General features: G+C 33.6%; 3 protein-coding genes across 10 annotated transcripts in view; 1 reads left to right on the top strand and 2 right to left on the bottom strand.

Moving 5' to 3' along the window:
• The window catches only part of Asap (ArfGAP domain of ASAP), a 39712-nt gene extending 27626 nt beyond the window's left edge, over window positions 1-12086 (bottom strand). For 3 of the 8 annotated variants that reach the window (XM_012280099.2, XM_012280102.2, XM_012280100.2), the window contains exon 1: window positions 11055-12086. In XM_012280099.2, the coding sequence (XP_012135489.1) occupies window positions 11055-11180 (126 nt within the window). In that variant the 5' untranslated portion in view covers window positions 11181-12086. Of the gene's footprint in view, window positions 1-7070; window positions 7092-11054 lie in introns of those variants that run through there. The other 5 variants (XM_076541077.1, XM_076541074.1, XM_012280094.2 and 2 more) reach the window with 5 other exon arrangements.
• A 500-nt stretch (window positions 12087-12586) lies between these two features.
• LOC100879884 (small ribosomal subunit protein eS19) lies at window positions 12587-13518 on the bottom strand. Its single transcript, XM_003700993.3, has 3 exons — window positions 13377-13518; window positions 13136-13206; window positions 12587-13016 (listed from the first exon to the last, which is right to left on the bottom strand). The coding sequence occupies exons 2-3, from the start codon at window positions 13204-13206 to the stop codon at window positions 12623-12625; spliced, it is 465 nt and encodes a 154-aa protein (XP_003701041.1). The 5' UTR covers window positions 13377-13518; the 3' UTR covers window positions 12587-12622.
• A 322-nt stretch (window positions 13519-13840) lies between these two features.
• Window positions 13841-19033, top strand: LOC100883095 (persulfide dioxygenase ETHE1, mitochondrial). Its single transcript, XM_003701021.3, has 6 exons — window positions 13841-14053; window positions 15219-15363; window positions 16167-16352; window positions 17727-17815; window positions 18462-18672; window positions 18830-19033. Exons 1-6 carry the CDS (start codon window positions 13841-13843, stop codon window positions 18892-18894), a joined length of 909 nt encoding a protein of 302 aa, XP_003701069.3. The 3' UTR covers window positions 18895-19033.
• The last annotated feature ends 699 nt before the right edge of the window (window positions 19034-19732 follow it).

Raw genomic sequence — 19732 nt, 5'->3', positions numbered from 1 at the left:
TAAAGGAATCTCATTTTCTGACTGGCACTTGCTTTCAATAATTTCAATTAATAAAATGCTGCATTAAAATGTGAAACACATTCTAACCTTCACACTACTCAGAATGTTAGGACTGATAACATTGAATAAATCTAACCTAACCATAACCCAACCTAACTTAATTTAGCCTCACACTGAATACTCCACTTTACTCAGAGTATTGAGGCTGATAAGATTAAATAGCCATAACCTAATATAACTTGATTTAATTTATCATAATCTTCCATTGAAACCTTCACACTACTCAAAGTGCTAATACTGATAACATTGAATAACCTAACCTGACCATAACCCAACCTAATCTAATTTAGCAGCGCTTCCTATTGTACCTTCACTTTACTCAAAGTATTGACACTGATAATATTGAGTAAACCTAATCTAACCGTAACACAACCTAACCTAATTTAGCAGGGCCTCCCATAAACCTCCACATTACTCAGAGTGTTGTCATTGATAACTAAACCTAACCTAACCAAAACCCAACTTAACCTAATTTATCAGAGCCTCTCATTGAACCCTCCACATTACTCAGAGTATTGACACTGATAATATTAAATAACTCAACCATAACATAACCTAACCTCTTCTGACTCAGCAGAACCTCCCAATGAATCCTCCACTTCTCTCAGAGTGTTGACACCAATAATACTAAATAAACAAACATACACAAACATGCACGAATCTGACGAAATAAAAGCAACGTAAACATTCAACCAGCAATAAGTAGAGCGTGCTAAATATGAAAGAAAAAACGGAAACGAAATCCTTGATTTTTATCCCCCGGTCGTATAAATATCCGTGCGACCGATATCGGAACCGGATTCACCGTTGAAAACAACCACGAGGGTCCGCACGAATACAAATTTCCGGAAGGAACAATTGTCTGACAAACAACTGCCACATCAGCGTAACGTGCTCAACGACGCGTCGTGATGTATCTTGGCGCGATCACCTGATTGTTCGAAAAAAGAAAAGAAAAATGAGACCCCTAGAACCCGTTACTTACGCGATACACGCGCATGTAAGTTCTTCTTCGCCATTGTACGGCAACTTATCAAGCTGTCTGATACTTATCACCGTATCTCGTGTCGGCGCTCATTCAATTCAGCATTTACCAACGTTTAATTACGAGTCTAACCCTTGCGGAATATGCAGTGCTATTGTGAGCTGCGAGGGGGATTGCGATTACACGTGATGGGGATAGCACTTGCACGTGTCATGTCGGACGCGGAATTTGGAGATTTGGAAATTGGGGAGAATTTGAGTGTTTGAGAACTTGAGAACGATAGAACTTTTGGGATGTACGAACTTAGAATTTGAGAATTTGAGACTATGAAATTAGGAGAATTCAAAATTGAGACTTTGAGAATTTGAGAATTTGGGAATTTAAGTCTTTGAGACTCTGAGAGTTTCAATCTATGAGAGTTTGAGTCTTTGAGAGTTTGGAGTCCTTGAGAGTTTGAGCCTTTGAGAGTTTGAGTCTTTGAGAGTTTGAAATCCTTGAGAGTTTGAGTATTCGAGAGTTTAAGCCTTCAAGAGCTTGAGTCCTTGAGAGTTTGAGCCTTTGAGAGTTTGGAGTCTTTGAGAGTTTGAGTCCTTGAGAGTTTGAGCCTTTGAGAGTTTGGAGTCCTTGAGAGTTTGAGCCTTTGAGAGTGTTGAGTCTTTGAGAGTTTAAGCCTTTGAGAGCTTGAGTCCTTGAGAGTTTTGAGTCATTGAGAGATTGAACCCTTGAGAGTTTGAACCTTTGAGAGTGTTGAGTCTTTGAGAGTTTAAGCCTTTGAGAGCTTGAGTCCTTGAGAGTTTGGAGTCTTTGAGAATTTGGGTCTTTGAGAGATTGAACCCTTGAGAGGTTGGAGTCTTTGAAAGTTTGAGTATTTGAGAGTTTGAGCCTTTGAAAGCTTGAGTCCTTGAGAGTTTTGAGTCTTTGAGAGTTTGAGCTTATGGAACTTTGAGCTTCTGAGAGTTTGAGTATTTGAGAATTTAGAAACTTAAGAATTTAAAACTGAAAGTTTGAGAATTTAAAAACTTCTCAAATTTGACCCTTTGAGAATTTAAAAGTTTGAGCAATATTAATATAAAAATTCTCAAATTCTGAAAATTCTGAGAGTTCCAAATTCACGAAATATACCTACATGCACAAGGTACAATATCAAGCTACAAGGTACAGTAACCCCAAATGAAATTATCCTTAATATAAAGGACAACACACAATTGTCGGGGGTTCCTTTATCTCCATTTTCCTCCGCGAAATTGTCAATAATCCACCTAAATGGTCAATTCACGAGCTCTCAGTTAATAAAGCAACGACCCCAAGAAACTAACAATGGGTCAGTAAAAACAAAAGCAATGAATACTAAAGTTGGCAGAAAATTTGTAACTAACCGAGTCCGATCGGGAATAATGGAATTTATTCAACTGAAGCTGAACAGAGTTGTCGATACACAAACGATTGAATCAACAGACTTCCCTAGCTAGTGTATTATCTTCGAGTTGCTGTTTGCCAAATGGACACGTCACATAGGGTGTATGTACGTACATGGAAAGTTAGAATAGAGGTGTTCGGATCGATGAACGTCTCTATTGTTCGCACAATACCACCCGCGACTGCTATGAGAACTGTATCGTGGAACGAATTGAATAAAATGAGAGTACGAAATGACAGAAATTCAATGACTCTGTTACTGCGGGTGCAATGAATCCTGGTAGGCTTCTTCATACACAAAAAAGAGAAATCGTATTGTTTTCATTAGTGACAGTAATGACCTGAAAATGGTTATTGAACGTTATGATATGAATGTAATTAAAAATTTTTATATAATTCAGTATAATTGAAACTATGATATAATTGAACGTAGTTGAACATTTTTATATAATTGAATATAATTGAAATTATAATATAATTGAACGTAGTTGAACATTTTTATATAATTGAATATAACTGAAATTATAATATAATTGAATGTAATTGGAAATTTTTATATAATTGAATATAATTGAAATTATGATATAATTGAACGTAGTTGAACATTTTTATATAATTGAATATAATTGAAATTATAATATAATTGAACGTAATTGAACATTTTTATATAATTGAATATAATTGGCAACTGAGGTATAATTGAATATAATTGAAAATTACAATGTAATTAAATATAATCGAAAATTTAATATTACTTTTTTTATTATCATTTTAATAATTCCGCACCAAATGGAAGAAAATAAACGTCAATATTTGTCTGTCGTCACGTTTCAAGTTTTATATTTAACTCCTTATCGCACTTTCGTTTTCACCGAATAAATACATGTATTTAATGAAAAGATATTATCTTTACAATATAAATATTGACAATGTTGAATTAAATAATGTTTTTACCACTTTCACTATTATTTACATATTATTATATGCATATTATGTATCACATAATTATGCACAGTGCGTGTGATATAATTATACATCTAATTACACATATGCATATCACGTATGATATAATTATACGCGTAATTATGCACATGCACATTGCGTACAACATAATTATACATATGCATATTACGCATGATTGTACACATGTATATTACACCTGTAACATATACACATAGCATATAATATACACACATAACATATATAATATAATTATACTCAACCTATATTACTAGCTTAAGGTACCTGCCAGATATGCTCAGAATTAGAGAGCCTCTAATCAGAATCCCGAAATAACGGTATCGATTCCGCCCGGTGGCACAAATTAAATTTCACTGAAACTCCGTTGAAAAATGCCGTAATTGACCTAACCTGACCACTTCGAGGCTCTGATTAGAGGGTCCGGAAAATAGGACACTTTTGAACGAGCCTGTAACCCGGCCGAAGTCCGAGAATTAAGGCGACACACTTATGGCGGGCATGCAACAAACACTGACACGAAAAAGCAGATGAATCACCGAAGAATCGTCGAGGGACCAGAATCGAGCACACCTTAGTCCGCGAAACCAGCTCCATCGGCTTCTCTCTGTTTCTCTCTGGCTTACGTGACAACCAGGTGAGACTACTAAGAACGAAAGGAATTCCTCTTGGCCGTACGACCTTGGTAGGTCGTTCGTATCCAAGTCGTTTACCTGGACCGATTTGCAAACGTTCAGCAGGGGATCGCGGTGATGCTGTCTCAACATGGCAGCCTCAGGCTTCACTGAATCATGAGACCAAAGAAATACGATTCTGCGTGATTTCTTCCGAAAGTAACGTCATCGTCTACTTGTAATTCACAGATTGGTAACTCCGACTAGAGAGAAGTGAAGTAACATGATCTCTGTGAACCTCGTTAACGTATTCGGGTTGTTCACGGCTTAACTCGTATTTCATTAGAAGTCCTATTTGCGGATTTAAATATATGCGTATTAGAGGCTTTCTTTGAAAAGCAGATGATGCATTTTGAGCAATGAGCTTGGTAATTGGAAAATTTATAAATACAAATTTTTTAGGTGCACATTTATTATGCACATTTATTATGTACATTTATTATGTACATTTATTATGGACATTTATTATGCACATTTATTTATTATTATTATTTGCATATTTATAAAATGTGCACATTTATTAATTTGTAAATATGAAGATCAAGAAACTTGCACATTTGACAAATCTGCAAGCCTATCAATTTTAACAGTTAAAAATTTATTAATTTGTAAATTTGAAGATCTAGAAACTTGTACATTTGACAAATCTGCAAGCCTATCAATTTTAACACTTCAAAATTTATCAATTTATAAATTTGTAAAATCTAGAAACTTGTACATTTGACAAATCTGCAAGCCTATCAATTTTAACACTTCAAAATTTATCAATTTATAAATTTGTAAAATCTAGAAGCTTGTATATTTGACAAATCTGCAAGGTTGTACATTTTAACATATTAAAATTTATAAACTTATAAAATTAATTTATAGAAGCTTGCAAATTTGATCTCCCAAATTTATATATTTATAAATTTGAAAAATCTAAAATCTTGCAAACTTGAAAACTTCCAAATTACCAAATTGAAAAAACTAAAATCTTGCAAGTTTGAAAACTTCTAAATTTCCAAATTGAAAAATATAAAATTTTGCAAACTTGAACACCTCCAAATTACCAAATTGAAAAATCTAAAATCTTGCAAGTTTAAAAACCTCCAAATTTTCCAAATTGAAAAATATAAAATTTTGCAAACTTGAACACCTCCAAATTACCAAATTGAAAAATCTAAAATCTTGCAAGTTTGAAAACCTCCAAATTTTCAAAATTGAAAAATATAAAATTTTGCAAAATTGAAAACCTCCAAATTTCAAAATTGAAAAATATAGAATTTTGCAAATTTAAAAACCTCCGAATTTCTAAATTTCCAAATATAAAAACTTGCAAATTTGAAAACTACCAAATTCCTAAAAATAAAAAATTTCCACCTTAATTTGCAAACAAGAAAAATTACACAGTCCATAATTCTTGAGAATTTCCATTCGTTAAATTTCGATCATAAATCCAGAAGTTTCCTCGAACAAATCGACCGAATTGATATAAATAAAATTATACGCTTGGATAAGATCCAACACTTTTCTTTTCCGACTAAACGATAAAAAATAATTGAATTAATTCAAGCAAATTCAATCGATGTGAATGAAAGGACAAGTTTCAGATTTGCATCTCGAACCGTTGAAAATTGTCGTTTATTATAATGCTAAATGTTAACGTGGCAAAATATGATCAGATAATATGAAATTTCCCTGTGTAATAAACGCTGATAAGGCAGGTGCAGGATTTCCGTTCCACCGATTCGATTAAAATGCTTATTTCTGCTGAAACCTTTTTGCCGAAGTTAAAATTCATTGAATTTCAACGCCGGTTTCAATTTTTCAAATTATTGCGATCTAACGGTTCTTAAATGTTCGTTGCATTGAAACTTAACGTTCTGGAAAAATACAAGGCAATTTCTTTGCCTTAATCTTTTGCCTCGTTCATTAAAATTCAATATTGAGGTTTAATTGAACGTTTAAAAACTCTAGAACGCAAAATAACTTTGCATATGCACTCGAGTATCCTGTTTTGTATATAAAAAGAAAAATAGAAAGCAAAGTACGCAACAAAATTAATGAAATTACATTAACTTCCTTTTTTGGTATTTCCAGCATAATCAATGAACATTAACAAGTCAAAGATAAATAAATATGCAATGTTTTGTTGAATATTATTATCCGAGCAACGTATGACCTCATGTTTTCGCAATGTAACTATTAATACTACCTACGTGCAATTTCTTTTTTCTAAGCGCATTTGCAGATACAGTAGTCTGAACGCAATCCGATACTTCTCACAGAAAACAAATTGATAAACATGTATTGGAACAAAAGTCATCTATTTTTACACTCATAAAATTTTCATGTTTATTCATAATTCACTTTGAACCAATACATTAATATATTTTACATTTTTAAACAATGTTTAAAATTTAGAATATCAAACTGTCCTTGCAAAATTCAATAAAACTGAAAAATAAAAATTACATTAATATATTTTACATTTCTAAACAATGTTTAAAATTTAGAATATCAAACTGTCCTTGCAAAATTCAATAAAATTAAAAAATAAAAAATTCAGTTTTTAATAACAAATTATGAATAAACATATTACGCCACTTTCATTCAATATTACATAAATGAAAGTAAACAACGAACCCTTCGCACCCTTTGATAAATTTAACTACATACGCATTAAAAAAGAAAAAATCTAATAAAAGAAATCTGAAAGATACTTAAGGGTTATATAAAAGTGTAATGAAACATTTACATAAAGTCCATTGCATATACATCGACTGCACGTAAATATAGAGCGCAGGAAAATATGATCCAGGAAAGAATCCGTTTATGGGAAAATGCTTCGAGCTGGTTGAACAATTATCAAAAAATGATCTGGAGCGTATTAATGTATCAGTAACATGTAAATGACCGGTTACGCAAAATCCAATAGTATGCTACCTGAATTTATGTCGATGGAATTAGCTTACCCGCATTCTTCCACCATCTTTGAGAGTAAAACGCACGCAACATGCTTCCTTGATGTGTGCTCGATCGATAGAACGACCCTAAGCGTTTTCGAACACGCGAAAAACTCAATTTCCCGTTTAAAAGATCTCGATGTGGTTTCGCATCCTCTCTCTTTATCTTCGAATTTTTGACCGCTTCAAAGGGTTCGCGAATTTTTAATTAGTTTCTACTTGCGAAAATTGTTCTTGAGGTACACATGAATTACGGAAATAGTTTCCAGTGGATCGCTAATTTCGCGTAATTACGGGATCCAGCCGAAGCTACGGAATTAACATTCCGCAATTCCGCTGTCAGTAGAAAGCTCGTGAATATTGCTTCGTTCGACGAACTTCGCGAGTAAACTCCTGGAAGCTCGTTCTCTCAAACGTGTTAACTCTTTGACTTTTATCAGAGCGTCCACATGTATCGCTTGAGAAAATATTCCCGTTTAGACAGTCATTTATAATCTTTCCGAATTTATTTAATAACACGAAACATATGAGAAAGTAGGTTTAAATTATTTCACCAAAATTGCTTGTTTACAATCACTGATACCTGTGATAGCGCGGACCATAACGAGAAGCCAATATGGCGTCGACCTGTCAAATACGCAAAAAAACATTCGATTTTACATACACATAACTTCTCAACTGATTTCTAAACTTAAGGCTAGTCGATTTTCCCTGAAAGTATTCTAACAGAGTAAGTAAAAGAAATGATAATTATTAATTCAAAAGTAAAATTTAGACTACGGTCGAGGTTCAGTATTCGCGGGTGCAATCTTTCGCGCCAGCTTCCGTGTCGGTAATTCGCACGTTATGAAAACGGGAAATAAACGCGGGAAAAAAAAATCTATGACAGCAAAGCGTAACAGAGACAGAAGATCTTCCGCTAGTTGACGCCGGCGAACAAGAATAGACCATGGCCCCGCCGGTTCGAAAATAACCCGGTACGTGAATTTTCGTCGCGCGAGTGTCGTAAGTGACGCTGCTAAAGCGAGAAAGTGGGTGACTTAGCAGCCCCGTTCAGGGTCAAGAGTAAACGAAGACGACACTGGGTTAGGCGAATTCCGTACCGTGTTTAATTAGCATTCGTCAGATGTCCCCTTCGATTGCTATACGCTCGAGTGTGATCGCACTCTTTCAACTCTGTCTTATCGTTTTAAGCCCTCGGTGTATTTTTATTCCCAGACGAGAATGCGTTAACGCGTTCACTACCATTGTAATCAAGTTCAATATACACTGACAAACCTAATCCAATTTCAGTACAGGAGTTCGATTATACTCGACGTGACCCCTCAGATTTTAGTGTTTATAAGTTTCAAGTTACAATAAGTGTTATTTTATGGTGCTTTTATGTCAAATGCTTACAGACTATTAACGGGACAGAATGTAATGTGTTGAAAACGACCATTTAATGCGCAACGAACTAATACGCAATAATCGATTAGACAATCGACCTGTATTGAAAATATTAATAATTAATTTGTGATTTTGTGTTAATGTTAATTTACAATATTTTTATGTCTACTTTAATAGAGTAAAATTGTATGAATAAAATATTATTATGTATGAAATATATTTTTATTTATAATGTATGTGCATATATGTATAAATGAATAAATGTATTAATTATAAATGTAAAAATAAATAAAATATTATGGAACATGTAGATATACATTTATATGATTATGTGTGTGTATATGTATACAATATAAGATATGTTATTATACAAGATACATTAAATAAAATAAAATATGAATAAATATAACTGCAGAAATAGAACGATACACTTGAATTAATCACGATTAACTTGCTAATGAGTTAACTCATCCACATAAACACGCATAAAATCCAAACCGGCAATGTCGGTTTTTCAACGTGAAAAGAAACTTTCAATAAATTCCGCGCATAAACTCCACTTCCGAAAGCGCGTGGCACACTTTCCGCTAAGTTCCCTATCTAAGCATATTACAAAATACGCCCACGATTCGATAATATGCAAAACAGCGGTGTAGCAACAACAATAGCCACCCTTATCACTGTTTATTGAATGTAATTTAACTAGAATACGTAAATTACCCTAAACAACGGCATCACAATGGCGCGCGTTCGATGACCCAATTTATTGTACCTCATTATACAAAAATTCGGTCAACCCTGTCTTGAGAATTTACAGTGAAGAAATAAAAAATAAAGAAAAATTCAAAGAAATTTGTTGAAGACTATAATTAGATTTGGTGAGAATAAAAATTGGTGTATAAATAAATTGTGATTGTCTATTGCTATAAATGTACATTGAGGTCATTTCTGTTTATATTATTATTATTCATAATTTATTATTATTACTATTATTATTAAACAATACATTAACGAATTTTAAATTAATTTTTAAATCACTGGATTTTCAAATTTCCATATCCCTATGTAACCAGTGAGAATTCGTATAATTTCCATCTCGAAAACAGATTCTAAAGCAGAACACATATTTTTGCTAGTGCAATCGGCAAAAGTTACGATGGTCGTTAAATTGTGAAAGACTCGCGCAGTAACATTCTTTGCCTATAATTACGTTGCCATAAAAAGATCCATTATTTACAGCAGTACAGAGGAATCTTTTTTTCCGAATAAAACGTTTTGGTACGATTACGACACTAGTGTCTTTATTATCCTGTTAATTAATCGGATTGAAAATCCCTGTAATATGTGACGCAGATATAAGCCACATACGTAACGTTTCGTTATAAAACATACGAATACACAATAACTCGAAAATAATACGATCGAACTAATCGGATAGCATGACAAAAGAACGTATTAAATATTTCTAGTTGTGTGAACAATCGAACGTGTGTAATTACATTGTCAAATGCAAGAATGACCTCAGGGAAATCAGGTCCTTATGCATCGAACATACAACTAAGTTCTTTGTTTATTTTTGCATGTAATACCGGCGTCTACTTGTAAACGAAATATAAATCCATTCTGGTTATAATATAAAATCGAAATGTCGTGTTATATCAAGACATATTTTTAAATTTCTAAATTTCCATAAAAAGATCCTATATTCTAATATCCCTAGATACCTAATACGCTGGACAATGCTATTCCTATGTTCATGTGTCCATAGATTCCGAATTCCCTAAACAATGCTACCCCTAACCGTTCGTATACTTGGAGACCTATATTTCGATATCGTATATCAATAGATTCTTATGTTCCTAAATTCCGAATTTCCCAGAGTACTCTTCTCTGAACCCAATATCTTTAGATTCCTTAGACTACTATATACGTAGATCTTGGCATTCCTAGAACCCTAATTTTGATATTCTGTATAAAAAATTGTCAAACATGACTTGAAATAAAAATATTAATTTCGTTCGTAATATCGAAACTACTAGAAAAGAAATATTAGATTTTTATAGTCAATTTTGCAAACCCCTTTGCTGTATAATAAAAGTTTATATATAATATTTCGTAAAAGTAACTTTTGACAGTGATAGGGAAGCCTTTCCTGCATCCGGCAGTAAAATCGAAAATACGTATCGAATTTTCCCCTAGCCTTACGCAGACGAAATGCAGCACCGAAGCGTGTCAGCATACATCGCCCGAACTGGAAGTCGTAAATCGACCGTGCGCATATTTACGACATCGATACGTGGAAATTGACCGGGATGCAGGCCAGAGCGACGGGTAAAAGCGGCATGTACATTTAAAGACATTTGCTCGAAAATGCCAACGTACGAGGTACATCTCGGGGTCGAAAAATCGTTACACCTATCGCAAACGTTAGATATCACGGTACAAGACCATGTATCCACATATAAAGCGATCGTGAAACGCCCACGCACGCAGAACACGCGCTCAACCACCGATCAAAATCTTCGGTAAGGTTACATGGAAACACGCGAAGGGAATCGGGCGAACTTGATGAAATAAAAGATACACGTATAAAATGTAACTTACCTCTTCGAGGGACGTTATCGTTTGTCTGCATTGTGGCATCCGCGAAACGAAAGTGGACGTTGTAGGCGAATTGTAATCCTCTCTCGTCTCCTCGACGAACTCGCTCACGGCGATTAGGCCCGGCATTTTTCCTCTCTTTCCGCCTATATTGGCCGGAATGATAGCGAGCCCTCTTTAGCTTTTCCTCTATTTTGATTTTCTCTCTCGCCGAAAACTGGCACCTGGTGCCAGTTGATCGCACTCACTCCACACTCTGACACTACTCACTTCACCGTTTCTCTCGTGCGCACCATAAATTCCGCGGGAGGACTGTCACCTTCTGTCTCCTCCCAATGCCGTTTCCCGTGACGCACGGTAAACGTCGTCCCGGTGCGACGAACGGACCCAGAGAAGAGCGGCGGGAGAAGAGAAGGCCACAACCGGGATGAAGAGAGGGAAGGGAGCTGGTGAGAGGAACAGAGAGAGAGAATGAAACTTTGAGCACACGGTCTGTCTTCTCTACCAGCGAGAGACACTTGCGCGACACGATTATTTCCTTAACATTTTGATCGCTCCAAGTTTCCCGCACTGGCCGCGAGGAAACATATTCAGTTTCTTTCGGCTGTACGCGCGGATCACGATGCATACACACTTTTACGCGCGTACGCGACTGCGTCACACGAAAAACTTCTTTGCGACTACTTGCTGCTCGATCTAAAATCAACCTGATCGGCCCGAAACGTTTTCCTCTGCGGTCCAAGTTTCACTGAGGCGGCGCTGCGTGCGTCTGTACCTTCACCATTGAGTTTGTAAATGAATGAACGCCGTTCGTGTTTATGGTCGACAACCATGACATCTCGAGATGAAATTTTATTTTAATAAATTCAAATATACAAACAATATTTAATTGATTGATTGTTTAAAACTGTGAGCGTTGACTGCTACAATACTCGAGAATTTTACAAGACATTTACTGCAAAATTATGATTTATAAATGTTTATTTTTTGAATATTATTATCCTGTTAGACCGACATTATTTTTATAGGAGCATTTTATTATCCTACTAATCAACTATTTTAGCATTTTACTGTTCTACCACTTTTACCTTTTTACCTTCCCTTCTTGGATGTACTTCCAGACATTCATATTTTTAAGTCCAGGGGTTTGGGCTGACCATTGATGAATCAGTGAATTAGGACATTTGTTTTATATATATTAAGAACATATAAAGAAGATACAATATATGTTAGTAATATTATACAACAACTATAAACTATTGTTGTATTACAGTCAGATAGTTTAGAATAATGTGCATATTTATTTGAGTATAGTTTTAACTACTATTAAGTTTTATCTCATTTTAAGTTTTAATACCTTCATTCTTAAAATAAAAACAAGTGAATTCAGCTGGTTTGAAATGTTTTAAAGTTTGATAAAAGAGAAACTAAGTTTCCTTTAATACTATTGACATTATTAGTATATCCTCTATTATTTCAACCAGCAAAGTTAAAATGGAATAAATAAGGCTTGAAAACAAATGAAGCTAACAATGTATGAGTTTTTTAATTTTTATTATAAAAACAAAAAATTAAAGGACGAGAGTCTCTTGTAACTTAAGTTGTTTTTTGCTTTTTGCCTTGACCTGTGCTGCAATGCGATCTAAGTCCCTACGACCCTGGCTGGTAAGCTTACGTCCTCCAAGTGGTGCCTTTTCAATCAGTTTCAGTTGCTCTAAACTTTGAAGTGCTTTGCGAGCTACACCACCAGCAGAACGACAGAAGTGGCTGGGATGGGTGCCATTACGTTTACGTCCACCAAAGATTTTTGTCACTGCTCCTACACCAATTGGACTACGAATGTAAATGTGTCTCACTAAAGCAGCACATCTTATATAATACCAATCAGGATCATATGGGGCAAGTTCTTTGAAACGTGCAGATTTTACAATATCAACCCATTCTGGAACTCGCATTTTTCCAGTCCTAAAATTTGAAATAAGTTAACAAATAAAATTTGTATAATATATTTTTAATGAGATTTTGTATATACTAACAAGATATTCTACTCAATATCAGAAATGTATAAACAAATGATTACTTACTTTTTCAAAAAGGCAGCAAAAGCCTTTACAAATCTGTGTTGATCAACATCTTTTAATGTTACAGAAGGCATCTGAAATAATTATTGTACATAAAAAGAATTACCATTAGAAACATTTATATGAACAACTGTATGTCATATCACTGCTGATGACAGAAACTTAATAGTACAGATATGGTATTTGCGTAAAGCTTTATGTAAGTAGCACACAAATAATAACTTAATTTTGGTTTGTATATTACCTTATTTTGAAAATGTAATACGCTTTACACACAACTGACAAAAGTATACCCGCCCGGTTTTGAACCTAACCTCCAAAAGTAAGTGAAAGAGCAGTGTCAAGATATCCCATAGACGTACGAGTATTTACAAGATATTCTTATAACTGTAGACGCATGACCAAAAAATATGAAATTCGTAAAGATGGCTTTACGTATTTTAATACGTAGAATGGTACTTCAATGAATTAAATTATTTTTATTGACCAATTAAATAAATTACAAATAAAATTATACACTAGCATCTTTTACACCAATATAACCATATTTCATTATTTTTCATTTTATAATAATGTTATTAATCAATTGTTTAAATCTAAATAATGTGTTTTATTAAATTTGAATGATTACAGATCAATAATCAAACAGTGCGTAATGTTTGAAAGATATGATAATTGATGTTTATCTACACGTCATGAGGACCTTCAATGTCAGTGCGTGGGTTACAATTGCGCGTGATACGTATCTCCAATAAAAGCAAGAGAACTGTGATCATGACGAGCATTTTGTTTAAAAATTTGTGCGGACAACATTTAAAAAATTCGTTCCCAAAAGTAACAGCAATTATCAAAATGAATCTTAATGGTTCTTGTGCGTTGACGGAACCGATTCCTTTTTCGAAAGATTTTCTTTTTCGCCAGGTAAGTAACAACTACGCAAGTCATTTTTCGGTGGATATTATTGTTTGGATGCGAACTTCATTACCGTCTTTACGACGTCATCTAGCGAGAGAAGATGTATTCACAGATTCAAATAATCGATTTTTATAAGCTGTATATTTTAACATACATCTCGCCAACAGTTTTGATTCTTAAATAATTCAATTTAGATTATTTATGACTTGCATAATAATCTTTTTATTTTGAAATGAGTAATTGCCGCATGTCTATTAAACACACGTCATCTATTAACTGAGATGATGAAATTTTCGTAGAACTTCTGTACATTTTTTATTTTTTAAAATTATCGATTCAATCTATGTATTTTAAATTAGTACTTAAAAATTTAAATAATTAATTATGAAATATGAGTTTATACATTTAAATGCGTTGAAATTATGAGTGAAAAAAATAATTTATTTTATGATAAAATAAATTTCGATATTGATACGTGAAAATTTTATTAATAGAAAAATTTTATGATATCGATTTCTAAAGTTATGACGAAATATTATGAAAGTTTTAAGCGGAAGGAAATCATCGAACGATAAGAGAGATAAGAATGTTGAAGAATTAAGAACCTAAGAAAGGGAATAAATTTAAAACTATTTTTAAACTAAATTAAATTTGAAAAATGACAAAATCAATATCTATGTCGATAATTTTAATGTGCAGTAGGGTGTCCCATACAACTGAGTCTCATAATTTTAAAGCAGTAAGCGGTAGTCGAAAATTTCACTGCTGCACGTGTTCCGGAAGTGGAAGTGTTCTAAAGATTTTAGGAGAACGTTCCGGTCTACAGCGTTCAAAAGCACCTCAACTTTAAAGCTTAATTATAAAGACACTGACAGATAATTTATTATGCTTTTGCATTTTATTAAGTACGCTGTAGAGACATTTATATATTTTTTATGTTCAACCCTGTGGCGCTGAAAAGAATTTTTGTACAATAAGACAGAGTTTTTCATTTTACTATTCTTTTTGCAAAGAGAGTACTGAATGTAAAGTCGTTCGAAATACGTGTTAAACGATGTAATTAACGTAGGATTGTATTATCTATGATTCTATACGATTTTTGTCTCTGATCAGTAACGAAATGTTTGTTAATATATTCTTTAATATTTTAATCTTCTCTTGAAATTCTCAGCTGTTCGACCCAATATCCAGTACATATACTTACCTTCTGGCTGACATAAACTGTAAGACAGCGGTTCTGATAGATCCAGTTGTTGAATGGGCAGAACGGGATAAAAAAATAATCGAGGAACTGGGATTAAATTTGAAGTATGCCAGTAAGTTGAAATCATTTACTGCGACCTCGTAATCCAAAGGATTAAAAGTCTAACATCAAGTGTAACCATTTTAAATCTATTATTTGCGTCATCGGCGACACCCGGTAGCTATTATTGAGTTAACTATGTTATTCGGTTAATTTATTTCAATTGTAATGAACGAATGGCTAAATTAACGATCAATTGTTTAAATTCGATTATGGTATCTCGTAGAAGTGTATACAGGTTAAAGATCGTAGCAAAGAACGAGATTTCAACGATTTAATGTTCCGCATTGATATATACCTCTCGTACAATAGGTCAAAACGGTTCTCGTCGGTTCAAACTTTTCAACTGGGGTCCATTGAGTTCGAACAACGGCAATTCAATAAGTTAACAAAGTGCGAAGTATTATTAAGGAAACTGAGCATTTAATTGTTCAGATTGGTGCTCGAAGTTCTTTCGAAAAAGAAAAGGACCACTTGAAAAATATTTCGTTACGAAGTTCGTACGAGGCCGTTCGAAAGCAGAAGAAACAAATCGACGCGTAGCATTAAATGTACACAGTACGGGTATAAAAAGCGGACTTCAATTTTTGCAGAATCTCTCCATAGTTATTTCTATTTCTTCCAATTTATAAATATAATCGCAAAATTTAATAACCGAAATAGCAGTCTTCGTTTTCGCGTTTGACGTTTCTTTTTTAACGGTACTAATGAAAATGTCGGAAAGTTTGAAAGCATCGAATGTCGCCCGAAGGTACTTTTAATATCAAAATGAACTACTGGGTAAAAGCAGTCGACTTGAGTAAACGCTTTTTACAGTAAATACGCATATGCACGCTGATCATATCACTGGAACGGGAAAGTTGAAGTCTTTGTTACCTGGATGCCAGTCAATGATATCACGTACCAGCGGAGCTAAGGCTGATATACTCTTGAATCCCGACGATCAAATTTGCTGTGGAAGGCATAATTTGCTGGTGGTTCCTACGCCCGGCCATACCGAAGGTCACATAATACTTTTTCTTTAATCGAGGACACTTAAAATCTTGAATACAGTGTACTTACATATTTTAATACAGTAGACTCTCATTAGACTTTAATACAGTAGACTCTCAATAGATTTTAATACAGTAGACTCTCAATAGACTTTAATACAGTAGACTCTCAATAGACTTTAATACAGTAGACTCTCAATAGACTTTAATGCAGTAGACTCGTTATATTGCCACATATGAAGCAACATGCAGTATACTCTCATTATATTGTCACGTATGAAGCAACATGCAGTAGACTCGTTATATTGTCACATATGAAACAACATGCAGTAGACTCTCATTATATTGTCACATATGAAGCAATATGCAGTAGACTCTCATTGTATTACCACATATGAAGCAACATGCAGTAGATTCGTTATATTGCCACATATGAAATAACATGCAGTATACTCTCATTATATTGTCACGTGTGAAGCAACATGTAGTAGACTCGTTATTATAGGTTTTATTGTAAATGTAACTTTAAGTGTAATAGAGATTTGCTGTGATACTTGCACATCTATACGTCGCGGCGTCTAACCAAATTTTGCCACGAGCACGCGTGCAGGTTTCGACACGTTCAAGAAACAAACGACGATCGCTTCGACGCAAAATTCCGTTGAACACGCAAAAATCGTTATATACTACTTCACGAAATACGTTACTCTAACTATAATACAATATGTTTACTTACAACTATGTTACACTCCCTACATTATATTGCTACATATGAAGCAACATACAGTAGACTCGTTATATTGCCACAAATGGAGCAATGATATGAATTGGTAATATATCAGAATATTATCCATTGGAATTTATACAGTCTTCTTCGTAATTTAGTATATTTACATCATTTTTAATTCTGGAACTCTTGATTGAAAAAAGTCTATTAAGTTTCTATTTTATAAAAAAAAGTTATAAAAAGTCTATTTTATATTTTTAAAAAGGTAATCCAAATATTAAAGTTAGTCTGGAATGAATCCAATAAAAATACAGGAAATGCGATAAAGCTATCTTGATGGATGAAACTTTCATATGTTTATTTAAAGTGATAAGTATAACTGAATATCATCGTATACTGAAATGATAGAAATAACTAAATAGTAACCAATTCCAATAGCTTCAGTTATCTTTTGATTCAGTGTATCTTCGAAGCAATTAATTCTTCAGTATCTCGAAACGTTCATACAATAAATAATCGCCGCTCTGATAAAAAGCATCTTTAAATCTGCAATTTATTTCCCGGCGACCTAATATTTTCCCGCGATAAAAAGCATTTTTGGTTCGGAATATAAATTCCTAATGGAAACTAACGTTATCTTTGCATCTTTTTAAATAGGTTGCGTTACTTACGTTTGTCACGAGCAAGGAATTGCTTTCACGGGCGACGCTCTTTTAATACGCGGTTGCGGCAGAACGGATTTTCAGGTTTGTAGAAAAAATCGGGAAAGAATGATTGATTATAATTTAACGAATAACAATTCTCAATCAAAGTAAGCACCGTACGGATCAATAACATTGTTTGACGAGTATGTGGACCACCCACATGGAATAGACGTTCTTTGTGCATCCAATTTCACTCTGCGAAACTTTTCAACTCTAACAGTTTTTCCGGAAATTTGATTTTGCAATTTTTAACTTTCAAGCCTTATATTTTGTGTTTAACGTTTCAAGAATAGTAGACGAGTTAACTCGTTATTCAAATAAAAGGCTCAGCTATACGTAGCTGTTGTTGAAAGATTTATTTTCGCTCTTAATTATTTCGTTCCGCCTCTGTTACAGGGAAGATACTTTTTATCAACTTGTTTTCAGGAGTAATGAAATCTTCTTTAGTTGCATTTTATTATATACATATTCATATATGTAAAAGAGTATGATCATTTTACTGCAACTCGGTTAAAAGGTTAAATACTATAGCTTTTTGTCCAGGGCCAAAGTTCATGTAATCGGAAATGTTTAATTAAGAGACATTTTTTAAATTTATTCTAAAGTATAAAATAATAGCTAATAGATATTTTATATTTGATAAGATGAAGGTGATGATAATGTTTACAATGATTACTGTTTGTTACAGGGAGGTTCAGCGGAAGTTTTGTACAAGTCCGTTCATTCGAAAATTTTCACGCTTCCGGCGAATTACAGGCTATATCCGGCCCACGATTATTCTGGCAGAACAGTGACTACGGTGGCCGAGGAAAAGGCTTTTAATCCCAGATTAACCAAGTCCCTAAATGAATTTGTCGACATAATGAACAACCTTAATCTGCCGTATCCAAAAATGATCGGTACACTAATTTATTCTAGCGTAAAATTTCCGTAAAGCGTTGACGATATTTATGCGGTTATATTTCGCGACGCTTTAATGAACCCCGGCATTTCGGTAATTAAATTTTCAAGCGTTCATTATAGTTCGAAATCTGTTTATTTTTTCTTTTTTTCCAGATAAAGCTGTACCGGCTAATAAAGTTTGCGGGTTATACGAGCTCGACCAGGAACAGAAACCATGAAAAGATGAGAGTCTTCCTCCTGATATTTTTATGCTTATCGATCGGCGGCTGTTAATTTTAATTTTGCCGACTTATAATGCAATAATAGCATGCAACAAAAAAGATTTTAATTATGTACCGAATAAAATTAACTAGCGGATTCATGGCTATTTATTATAGCGGTGTTCATTAAACTTCTTAATAGGGTGGAAACACGTTTCATGTAAACTTTTAATAATAATAATCCCGAAATTTTTAAAATTTCGCATTCTGAAATGCTTAAATTCACAAATTATGGAGTTCTTAAATTCTCAGATTTATACAGTCTTAAATTTCCAAATTCAACCTCCGCTGAATAACGAGGGTCAATTAAGTCGAAAATAATGAAGAGGTTAAAGTTATAATGGCGTAAGTTTAGTTTTTGTAAAGTATTGACTGAGCAAACTGCAAGTCTACTTGTATATTAACAAGAGGCTTACAGAAATATAGGTCAAATTATTTAAAATATTGACTTGAAGATATAAATAATAATATACTAGTCAACCTAAATATATATCAACATTTACAAATGGTATTGATTTGAATAAATGTATTCATGTAGTGAAACTTTAAGCACTAATAAACTTGAAATAGATAGAAATGTATAAATGATGAGTTGAAGTCTAAACAATTATACTTGTCACAATATTTTAAATGGAAGTAAAATGCACCTGTTTTCAAATCAGCAAATTATCAATGGAACTAACAAATTAAGAGACTAAAATAAGTGCTCTGTTATCATGCAATTATATTACTGATATCATCAATCAAATATTTGTTAAAATCCAAATTAGAAATTATGACTGTTAATTTGATGTAT

This window comes from Megachile rotundata, chromosome 2 (assembly GCF_050947335.1).
Source record: "Megachile rotundata isolate GNS110a chromosome 2, iyMegRotu1, whole genome shotgun sequence".
Classification (NCBI taxonomy): Eukaryota; Metazoa; Arthropoda; class Insecta; order Hymenoptera; family Megachilidae; genus Megachile; species Megachile rotundata.
This window is presented reverse-complemented; position numbering and strand designations above follow the sequence as displayed.

Coding starts and splice junctions, on each gene's coding strand:
- LOC100879884 (XM_003700993.3), bottom strand. CDS start 13,206: ATGCCTTCTGTAACATTAAAAGATGTTGATCAACACAGATTTGTAAAG. Junction 13,017..13,135: donor TTTGCTGCCTTTTTGAAAAA/GTAAGTAATCAT, acceptor TTCAAATTTTAG/GACTGGAAAAATGCGAGTTC.
- LOC100883095 (XM_003701021.3), top strand. CDS start 13,841: ATGTCAGTGCGTGGGTTACAATTGCGCGTGATACGTATCTCCAATAAA. Junction 14,054..15,218: donor AAGATTTTCTTTTTCGCCAG/GTAAGTAACAAC, acceptor TGAAATTCTCAG/CTGTTCGACCCAATATCCAG. Junction 15,364..16,166: donor ATTAAATTTGAAGTATGCCA/GTAAGTTGAAAT, acceptor CGCTTTTTACAG/TAAATACGCATATGCACGCT.